The sequence below is a fragment of the Leuciscus leuciscus genome, assembly GCF_965113295.1.
Source record: "Leuciscus leuciscus genome assembly, chromosome: 14".
NCBI lineage: Eukaryota > Metazoa > Chordata > Actinopteri > Cypriniformes > Leuciscidae > Leuciscus > Leuciscus leuciscus.
This window is the reverse complement of record NC_138738.1, coordinates 7,283,174-7,294,712: the sequence shown is the minus strand read 5'-3', so window position 1 is coordinate 7,294,712 and position 11,539 is coordinate 7,283,174. Positions and strand designations below refer to the sequence as shown.

The following is an 11,539-nucleotide window of genomic DNA, read 5'->3' as shown; positions in this document are numbered from 1 at the left end:
TTCACTTTAAAGAAAGGCTTTCTACAAAGCAAAACGTAATGAAGTGGTCAAAATCATGTCTGACCCACTCTATGTCTCCCGATACATTGCACATCATATCTTACTCGTGCTGTTCACTTTTCATAATCAACATAGCCTAAATGGAAAAAAAATAACATTATAATATTTTAACAAATAGCACAAAAAAACACAAGCATTTTTGGGGGCGGCCACAGCCCCCTGGCCGCCCAAAACGACGGGTGTGCCTTCATATCAAGTCATATTGGTGAAAAGGTAGCCCTGACCAAGGAAAGCGAAATCTTTCAAAAATCATCCTTTTAAGGATATTTCTCATGAATGGCGTCAGCGCTGGTCAATACAATAAATCAATGCCGGCGTTGATCATGGAGTGACGCATCAGCTTTAGCGTTGTCCTGCTCAGAGTCTTGTAAAGTGGAGCTCAAAGTTTAAATTAAATATTAAAATAATTAACAGCTTGTTTCATTACATCTAGCACCTATCTGTGAATGCATCCGCATTTTTACATTTCCGTTGAAAGAACAGTTTAATGACTGAGTGACAGTCTCTAATGCGCAGAGACTTTCAATGTCAATACTGGTAAAAATATCAGCAGAAAGCCTCTCGTAAAGTGAGATTCAAGGAATTAACTGTTATATAACAATGGTCTAACAAGCTCATTGTCATGTTTATGTTGTGTTTATTATATTATGTGGACCCCCGACCCTTATTTTGACGTGTTGTATCTTCATTTTAATCCACTTCGTTTTAACGCGCTTTTTACTTTCGGTTTCATGAACATGTACTCGTCTTTGTGCCTGCTGACCACAGCGTAACACTCATTTATTTAGCAATAAATAAATGGAGATAAAAACGCATATCGAGTTGAGTCACTCAAAATTATCTCAAGGGAAATTCCTTCAGCACGACAGCCCTACTTGTTTCCTGGCTATTTTGACAGCACTGACGTAATCACAGACTTGCTCATCCCGATTTAAAATCTTAAATATCAAACATGTTTGATATGATCGGGGCGAGCCCGATTTGTGTGAGAGCAGATCGGCAGGTGCAAGATTCGATCTGTGAACACCTCACATTACCAGATAATCTGCGCCGAACATCGGAACCGATCAAGGTCCTCGACAAGATTTTTTCTCCGATTCTCGGGAGGGGGAAATCGGGCATAAATCGGCCTAAAACTCCTGTAGTGTGAGCCAGGCATTACTAATACATTATTACAATCAAAGGATGTATTTGTTAACATTAGTTAATGCACTGTGAACTAACATGAACAAACAATGAACAGCTGGATTTGTATTAACCAACATTAAAAAAGATTAATAAATACTGTTACAAATGTATTGCTCATTGTTAGTTCATGTTAGTAAATACACTAACTAATGTTAACTAATGAACCGTATTGTAAAGTGTTACCATTTCTTTCTTTTTTTTAAATCACTAAGTCTTTATAAGGTCTCATTTGTTAGCATTAGTTAATGCACTGATTAACCAGAACTATATATGACCAATATATTTTTAGAGCATTCATTAACCTTTGTCAATGTTAGTTAATACAAATCTTTATGTTAGTTCACAGTGCATTAACTACAGTTACAACTTTTGACCTTAACATTTTGGTAACACTTTAGTTTAGGGTCCAATTCTCACGATTAACTACTGTAGTTGCTTATTAGCATGCATATTATTAGGATATTGGCTGTTTATTAGTACTTCTAAAGCACATATTAATGCCTTATTCTGCATGACCATATTCTACATCCCTTAACCCTATTCCTGAACTTTTTACTAACTATTAATAACTAAAGAGAGACAAAAAGTTTTAGTAAATTGTGAGATTATCACTAAGATTAGTAAATGCTGTAGAACTATTGTTCTTTATTAGTTATTGTTAACTAATGTAGTTAACTAATGTTAACAAATGAAACATTGTAAATTGTTACCAAAAAATCTGAAATCTCACTGACACCAAAGTGGTGCAATTTTCTAAATGTCACAGTCATGCTACATTACAAATAGCAATACAACTAACAAATAAAACATAAAAATCATAAATGAGGCCATTAAGAGGTATACATTTAAATGACACAGCCATATAGACCTCATGCAGTGGAGAAACAAGCGTGCATCCTTCTTTAGAATTTTGTGTTTGAACTTCGGTTTTTGCGGTGGCTCTGTATATTTCTATGGCATCGCTGTCGAAGAGTAATTAGCTGGTGAAGTGGATTTACTTATTGTAGAGTTAACGAAATCTATCATGAGCACTGTAATGTTTGAAGAGGATGTCATAACAAATGCCAATAGACTGGGAAGATTTCATATTCATAAATCCGTAAGATCTTACCTTCACGCTGTGGAAATACAAACCGGAAGACAGAACACAACGAGCGTAACGCTGAAAAGGCTACATAAGGTCTATAGGCTCCATAAAAATATCATAGATATAATCCTCATTTTTGCTTTTCCTAACCTGTTGATGGACATCCATGAAGTCATCTACAGCCTTCAGGACAGCTAGCAGTTCTGTGCAGGACAAACACACACTGCGTCACAGATGATTTACTTGACTAAACAAATATCAAGATAGACTACATTAGATCTGTTGCTCAAGAGCAGTTATACAGGTAGAGAGAGAGAGAGAGAGAAAAATGGTCATGCCGTGACTTCATAGGGATCAAATCGAGCATGTTAATCAACATTAGTCATGGTTCGCAATCATAATTTAGCTTCTCACGACCATCTTCCACCCTCCCTGACACCCTTTTTTCTGCTCTGGCTATAAGACTTCATCATCTTTAGGACTAGAATATTTTTAAGGTCAATCACATTTCTTACCGAGTGTTGTCTCTCTGTTTTGGGACGTAGAGGTTCAGACATCTGTCGAATGGGACCTACAGTGAAACGGACGGCTGTTAGAGCTTGGACACAGATACAAACTATATAAACCGTACCGCAGTGACAAGGCCAGAAATCACCAAAACATATGCGGAATACAGATTTGATCAGTGTTGTTATCCTTAGCTAAACATGAAACTATTTAAAACGTTTTTGGTAATAGAAATGAAGCTGAAATGAAATATTACATGAAAAACTTGAACTTAAAAAAACTGAAAATGAATATTGGAAATAAGTTTCAGTTGAAGTACTAAAATGACAAAAAATTAAATAAAAATTAAAGCAAAATAGACAAAAAAATGACAAAAAAACAAACAAAACCAAAGTAATAAAACTTAAACTAAAATGAAAACTGAAAATATAAAAATAAATGCCAATTGAAAAATATCAATAAATGATCAAGTACAGCTGCACAATCCAGCGGGAAACTTCTTTAATAGTTAATTATGGTCAAAATAGGTTAAAACAGCTCTCTGATGCTTTCCATTTAGTTATATCTCACTTCTTAAAGTAAAAATAACACGTAAGATAATATCACAGTGGGAAGTGGTGTTTTTGTTTGTGATATATAAGGTTTTTTCAGTATTTTTTTACTATTACTATAACATATAAGTTGCATTTACACATTTGACAGATGACCTTGGCATTGTTAGCATCATGCACTACTGTTTGAGCTAATGCTAAAGAGAGAATAAAAGAGTGGTCAACATATTTCTGGCCTCCTCAATGTAGCATTTAGACACACAAACATCCAATAACTTTTTTCTTAGTCAAACATTTCAATTATCATTGAGTAATCCTGATAATATCACAAATATTTGCTGGGTTGTTCACATGTTTGTTAAACCTCACCATGTGAACTGCTCTGACTAGCACTACCAGAGCCGTCTACCAACCACACGGCGCTGTATGAAAATGAATCTTGTTTGTGAGGCGTACCGGCTGAAGACAGACTGTCCTGTGTTTCAGAAAAAAAGAAAAACATGCAAACAACATAACCAGTCAGTCTTGCCAAATTACCTAGGTGTACTGATATTTCTGTTCAGGTGATTAAATGCAAATTTCAATACGCCCATATGCATTTGGATGCGAATAGTACAGGCGTTTAAATACAGGTCGTCTTCTCTGCCTGTCAGTTTTAATGCACCGTATGTACTAAAACAATTTGAGCACAATGTAGCTCAAAATGTATTAATGATTAATGAGTCATATGTGGATGTGGCCGTACCAGTCCCGTGTCGTACTCCTCTGTCGCTTGTTCCTGCTCGTGCTCCTCCACCACACTGGTGAAGCTGCTGGCATTGGATGAGGAGCGAGAAAGGTCCTGGGACTCCGGGATAGAAGGAGCTCGACAGCACAGGGCGGAACTACAGTACAAACACACACACACACACATACATGAGCTCAAATGAACCAGAAATAATTCCCAAACCACCCTTAAAGTGCCACTATTATGCTTTTTCGGATATTACCGTTCATGTAGTGTGTGATATATATATAGCTGTTTGTGGATGTGAAAGGTCTGCAAAGTTTCAAAGATCAAAGTGCACGACAAAAGGAGTTTTTGTCTCCCAAAAGAAAGAAAAGATTCACAAACCTTCAAAGGTTTGTTACACATTTGCATAATGGCAGCCTATGTTTTTCATTGGCTGCCTGTGAACAACATCTACTCTCTCAAACACTAGTTGTAGCTGAGGCCTGGAAGAGTTTGGTTCGTGTTGTGTTAGTAGAATGAAGCAGCAGTTTTCTGCACGGCGAAAGCAAATCCACTTTGCATGCACTTCCTGAAATTTAGATATGGTAATGGCCGTTTAATTTTACTGTTCTGTAAGCGGTAGACCAATCACAACAGACTTGGCTGTTTGACTAATCAGAGCAGAGATCAATCCTTGATCAAACCGGTTCAGACACTGTGAGAAAGAGGTGATGCAGCAATGTACAGTATATAATGAGAAAATTCAAGTGTTTTTTGACCTTGGATGCATGTAAACCTATTGTAGGAGACCTCCAAAACAAAATTAGGAGCCTTTAAAATAGCATATAGGGGCACTTTAAACGCACATGGTTAATGATTATATCTTTTTTATTTCAATCAACATATCACCTGCACATTAAAAGCTGCTCCCTTTTTGACCTTTGCACTACTCTGTCCAAGTGGTTAAAAGGTGTTGCTTGGGCTGTATTTTGCTATTGCATAATGATAACGCAGTATGATATGATAGAATCATCGCAGTTTAAAGGAGCTGTATTACTAATGACTCATTGACAAACTAGTAAATCTGTAACAATTGTTTGAACTAATATAAGGGAAAGCAAATATCTATTATTTGCAGTTGGGAGTGGTTCTGTGTAAAGTTTGAACCTATCAAGGAGCGGTCCAAGAGCAACTGCAATGGTTCTCTTTGAACAAGCTTAATAACCTCAGGTTATAGTCTATTTACTTACTACACATTTTGATGCACAAACATTACCATTTAGAAATTTGGGGTCAGTATGTTTTTTTTTTTTTGAAAGAAATGAACACTTTGAACACTTAAATTTTGTTACTTTGTTTAAAAAAAAAAATCGAATAAATGCTGTTCTTTTGAACTTTCTATTGATCAAATAATCCTGAAAAAAAAATGTATCCCAGTTTTTTATTAAACAGCACAACATCGATAATAATAAGAAATATATCTTGAGCAGCAAATCAGCATAATAGAATAATTTCTGAAGGATCATGTGACACTGAAGACTGGAGTAATGATGCTGAAAATTCTGCTTTGCCTTCACAGGGATAAATTAGATTTTAAAATATATTCAAATAGAAAACAGTTATATTGTAATTATATTTCACAATATTTCTGTTTTTACTGTATTTATCAAATAAATGCAGCCTTGGTGAGCTGAAAGACTTCTTTCAAAAACTTGAAACAACTTTTGAAAAGTAGTGTATGTGTGTATGGATACACACATGCTTATAACAATTTAAAATAAATAAATAAAAGACAATGAATTAACATAATAATAGACATATTTCCTGGAATGTAAAGATCAGATCATTTGAAAATAGTAGGGGGAAAACTAGACATCCAGAGACACAGTGTGGGTTTAAAGGAAGAGCTTGCATTAGAGTGATAACATGCAAACAGAAGTCAGTGTTTTCACTGGTGCTCACCCAAACTTGGTGGTCGGCATCTCAGGTGAGCTCTGATTGGACCAGTTGTCTAATCTGAGGTCGTGAAGGGTGTGTCCACCATCAGATGCCCTCTGTGGACTTGGGGACACCTCTCGACTACTGGAACATAATGATTAACACATCTTAATTATTGTCAGAACTCAGTTTCAGTGTCTATTCAGTTTCTGAATTTACCTTAACATGACACAAAATTATAAATAAATAAATAATATATATAATTTCAGATACTTACTGACCTTAACACACAGTAATGAGAGTGTAATCTTTTAATATGTCCTGTTTTATGGTTTTCTTGTCAACAAGACAACTTCATGGATGTTGGTTATTATAACACAATAAGTTAAAATTAGAGGGCAGCTTTCAAATATTACTATCATTTATGAAACAGGTTTTATTAAAGGAATAGTTCACCCGAAAATGAAAATTCTGTCATCATACAACAGAACAAAGAAATGTTTGGAACAACATGAGGGTGAGTAAATGATTACATTTTTGGGTGGCCTATCCCTTTAAGTAATGAATTATGGAAAACTACTTAAAGTGTCTTTCCCCCAAAAATGTCTGCCTTTTATTTTTTTCTTTGTTATGAAGACAGAATGTCCACCTTAAAAACCACCTTTCTTACTTTCTAAACCTTACAATGGCTTCAACAGGAAATACTCTCAACGTTTCCATACAATTGTCAATTCATCTTACCTTCTCTCCTGAACCTCTTGTATATTCTCAATCCCAATGGCACTGCTCCTTCTGGAACTGAACGGACCAGATTTCTTACGGGTTGGGCTTTTTCCAGGAATAATCAGGGACTGTGGAGAAATCACAATTGGGTCAGATTTTGATTCAAATTATAAGCCAGTTCCACTACATCATTTCTTCAATATATGCATTTTTATTTACATCTTTATTCATTTTAAGGTGATTTTATATGTATTTTTATTATTATTATTATTATGCCAGCAAAAAGCACTTTGAATTACCATTATGTATGAAATGTTTTGTGTAAATCAACTTGCTGTGCTTGCTATTGTCATTAGGGTGGTGATAGATTTATGATAAAACACAAAGGAATCAGGTATGATATCAGGTAAAAGCAAAGCAGAAACTGGATTATCAGCGCAACACACTCCACCTCAAGTTACTTATAGCTAGGATGCAATTCATGAAAATTGGGCACTTCTGGAAAAGTTTTAGATTTTTGGCAGGGTGTTAGGTATAGGCCTAAGGTTTTAAAAAATCCATGGATACAAGTTGGGGCGGCCTCCCTAGTGGCAGTTATCCATAAAATCCAAATTGGCCCCCGCCGAAAAGAGAAAAGGTTATATCTCAGCTTCCTTTAGTCTTAAATTATTGTATAATGTAATTTTTTCTGCTTTGTTTGATACAAGGAATCCAATTCTGATATATTCTTCTTATTTTAAGTCCATTTCCATGTTAAATCTATTATCATAGTCATATTTAGCTCAAATAAACGGTCAATATCTCTGAAAAAGTCACATTGAAATATTACTCAGGGCCCTAAACCCATATTTTTACCTCCAAGGTATGCTTTTCTTTGTTGATTGGACAGGTCACTATCACTATAGTGTCAAAAATCACGTTGTGACCAAAAGGACCATTGTTGAGGCTTTAAATGAACACAACTTCAGAACTATGCCACACTGAAAAGTTATATTAGGCTTTTCACCATGTTAAGGATCAATATTACATTTAAGTCAAATAACACACACACACAAAAAAAATATAATACACACTTAAACATCATGTATTTATTAAAAAAAAAATGTTTTCACTCTTCATCATTATTAGTACAGCCTCCCTCACACTTGCACAATGTGGTACAGCGAAGTCCAGCTCGTTGGCACTTACAGTTTCCCTTACAGGCAACCACACAGCCACAGTTGAGGAGGAGTGAGCATCCCTTGCTGACATCTTCCAGATCGATCCAATATGGCACCCAGACTTTGGTTCTGTCATTCCATTCCCAACCCCACTCACTGGGGTCTGGAATCTCTGGAGTTTTGGAGAGGGACTGCTTCCAGACAAAAGCTGCAGTGTGCAGGGCACGCTTCTCATGCTGGAATAAGGCATGCTGGGTCGGGGGGATGGAATCCAGGGACTTGAGGCCATGAGTGAAAAGAAGCTTCCGGGCTTCATTGACTGACTTGACACCGCAGTTCTTACTATACATGAGTACAGTCCAGCGTTCGAGAACTCGCATGTGCACTGATTCCAGTGTGAGGCTGGTTGGGTCTTGGGTGATCACAATGAGGGTGTCGGTGACTTCTGGGTAAGCTGCCCACGCATTCCATGCAGTTTTTTTGCCAATTCCATACATTGCTGATATAACGTCACATCCTGTGAACGTGTGGAAGAGGGGCAGTGCTTGGCATTTTTGAGATCCCAACATTTCTGAGATGTGGTGGATTGGAATATCTTTATATGCCTTCCCTGATCCAAATCCAATCCACAGCTCTGAGAGGCCTAACTCCTGGAACAGATTGATGGCCAGCACAACCACATCACTATCTACTGTCCTTAGTGTGCCTTGGTGTGACCCTGTTCGGCAGCATGACGTAAATATAGCATCATTCGTGTGTCTGCTTCCTCTTGCTGACATGGTGACAATGCTTCTAGGTCAGTAGGTTTGTTGCTCAGGACCAAGTTAGCCTTTGTTGTGAGGAGGAGGTACTTTGAGCCAGCTGTGGTCTTCAGAAGTTCGTCACAATGACAGAACCAAAGTCTGGGTGCCATATTGGACAGATCTGGAAGATGTCAGCAAGGGATGCTCACTCCTCCTCAACTGTGGCTGTGTGGTTGCCTGTAAGGGAAACTGTAAGTGCCAACGAGCTGGACTTCGCTGTACCACATTGTGCAAGTGTGAGGAGGCTGTACTAATAATGATGAAGAGTGAAAACATTTTTGGGGGAATAAATACATGATGTTTAAGTATGTTTTTTTTTTTTTTGTTATTTGACTAAAATGTAATATTGATCCTTAACATGGTGAAAAGCCTAATATAACTTTTCAGTGTGGCATAGTTCTGAAGTTGTGTTAATTTAAAGCCTCAACAATGGTCCTTTTGGTCACAACATGTGATTTTTGACACTATAGTGATAGTGACCTGTCCAATCAACAAAGAAAAGCATACCTTGGAGGTAAAAATATGGGTCTAGGGCCCTGAGTAATATTTCAATGTGACTTTTTCAGAGATATTGACAGTTTATTTGAGCTAAATATGACTATGATAATAGATTTAACATGGAAATGGACTTAAAATAAGAAGAATATATCAGAATTGGATTCCTTGTATCAAACAAAGCAGAAAAAATTACATTATACAACAATTTAAGACTAAAGGAAGCTGAGATATAACCTTTTCTCTTTTCGGCGGGGGCCAATTTGGATTTTATGGATAACTGCCACTAGGGAGGCCGCCCCAACTTGTATCCATGGATTTTTTAAAACCTTAGGCCCATACCTAACACCCTGCCAAAAATCAAAAACTTTTCCAGAAGTGCCCAATCTTCATGATTTTTCACGTATTCCTTCCCAGCTATTAAGAAGACTGTGCCTGTAATTGTATGTATTGTATGTTGCTCAGATTAAAACAATAATAGAACATGCTGTAAAAAACACTTTTTAAATGGAATGAATATAAAATTAATCATTTTTTAAGATGCAACTCTTGAACTGAAGAACTAGAGGCCCCAGTTCCCACTGTCTTTGAGCACTCTATTATTAATAAAAAGGAACAAGCCTTTCAATATCATCAGAGTTGTTGATTAATTTAATTTGATCTTAAGTGTAACACAGATCAGATCTGTGCAATAAGTCTTGCAGTGTAAATGCAGCCTAGATGACCTTGAAAATCGGCCCAGAATGAAAAATCCTGGTTTAACCAAGCACACGTTTTGCACACGTTTGATCATAATCTGGTTTCTGTGACAGTTGTTGCAAACACACTAGCACATTTGGATGGCTAATAGGCTGTTATGTCAACCTGTCATGAAAGTCTCTCTGAGTTATTGCTGTTGCTCTTGTTGTCAAAGCGATGGAGATGGGACGGAGCCCCATCTGTTCCACCGACCCCCATCCAGACAGATCATGAGAGCTGATTACACATCAGTTTTTCTCTCTTTTAATGCTGAAATGATGAAGATCAGAAATGGCAGGAGAAGACCTGGTCTACCATCAGCACAGATGTGCCATGATGACACAAGCACTCAAGGGTCAAACCCACTCGAAGGGCACAGCGAATAACAGCTGCGACTCCGCCGGGTTGAGGGATCAGAGGGCATGAAGGTTGGCACAAACTACAGCTGGCACACTGATTTGGGGCATCTCATGACAGCCTTAAACAAGTTAAGGTCCACTGACATCCAGAAGGGTCTTCATACTCACAATTCCAGGAGTTTTGGGAGTTTCTGGAGGGTTGTTGGTAAAGCTTCCACTGTGGCTTGTGGAGACGGTGTGCGGTTTCTTGTTACTGAGGCCCATAGCATCCATAGATTGACTTCTATTGCGGATAACTCGCTAGAAAGAGAAAAATGATGCATATGCATCACTGCAACGCAACACTAGAGGGCACAAGAACTGCTTATATGAGAAACAGGAGAGCTAAAGAGAGTAAAGGACAGTGAAACGAAGAAAGTAGTGGCTATGTTTGGAATAGCATACTACATACAATTACTGCAGTATGTATATACTGTGAGATGGACAAGCGTTTTCTATATGTGCAGAAGACCAAATTAATGTAGTAAATGTGAGTGTGTGAACACTGTAATCCACAATGCAATGCGCTCAATTTCACCCTCCATTTCCAGTGTGCCTTTTCTATTCCGAGTTAAATGACTCATTTACTTTTGTAAGACGTTTTTACACAAAATTACAGCAAAACTGTTGCGTACTGCCGTTTGAAACTCATATTTGTTCCATAAAGCATACTGTTTAACATCCAAAAGTTTATTTTTAATTAAATACTTTTATGTTTATGTTTAATTAATACTTCTATTTATCAAGAATGCATTAAATTGATCAAAAGTGACAGTAAATACATTTAAAATGTTACAAAAGATTTCTATTTTAAATAAATGTTGTTTTTAAACTTTCTATTTATCAAAAAATCCTAAAAAAATATATTTCATGGTTTCCACAAAAATATTAAGCAGCACAACTTTTTTTCAACACTGATAATAATAAGAAATGTTTCTTGAGCACCAAATCCTAATCTCACATTTAGGATGAATAGTATACCAATTGACATCTCTGCTATTCACCAGAACTCTTTTGTCAGTAATTAATTGAACAAATACAAATCCTTATTATTAGTTAGAGCAGGGGCTCCCAAACCTTTTAGAGTGGCGTACCCCCTGAGGCATTTAACATCCTTCTGCGTCCCTCCTCTCTTCCACTTAGACTGCAGTCATGCCTTTTCCATTAAAGGACAATATT

General features: G+C 36.9%; 1 protein-coding gene across 7 annotated transcripts in view; it reads right to left on the bottom strand.

Annotated features, from left to right (window-relative positions):
- Positions 1–11,539, bottom strand: part of rap1gapb (RAP1 GTPase activating protein b) — a 57,429-nt gene that overhangs the window by 3,464 nt on the left and 42,426 nt on the right. For 3 of the 7 annotated variants that reach the window (XM_082189608.1, XM_082189609.1, XM_082189611.1), the window contains 7 exons: positions 10,490–10,621; positions 6,785–6,894; positions 6,068–6,187; positions 4,139–4,277; positions 3,763–3,868; positions 2,851–2,906; positions 2,486–2,538 (listed from right to left, as the gene is read on the bottom strand). In XM_082189608.1, coding sequence (XP_082045734.1) covers positions 2,530–2,538; positions 2,851–2,906; positions 3,763–3,868; positions 4,139–4,277; positions 6,068–6,187; positions 6,785–6,894; positions 10,490–10,621 — 672 coding nt within the window. In that variant the 3' untranslated portion in view covers positions 2,486–2,529. The remainder of the gene's footprint in view (positions 1–2,485; positions 2,539–2,850; positions 2,907–3,762; positions 3,869–4,138; positions 4,278–6,067; positions 6,188–6,784; positions 6,895–10,489; positions 10,622–11,539) is intronic. The other 4 variants (XM_082189610.1, XM_082189612.1, XM_082189614.1 and 1 more) reach the window with 3 other exon arrangements.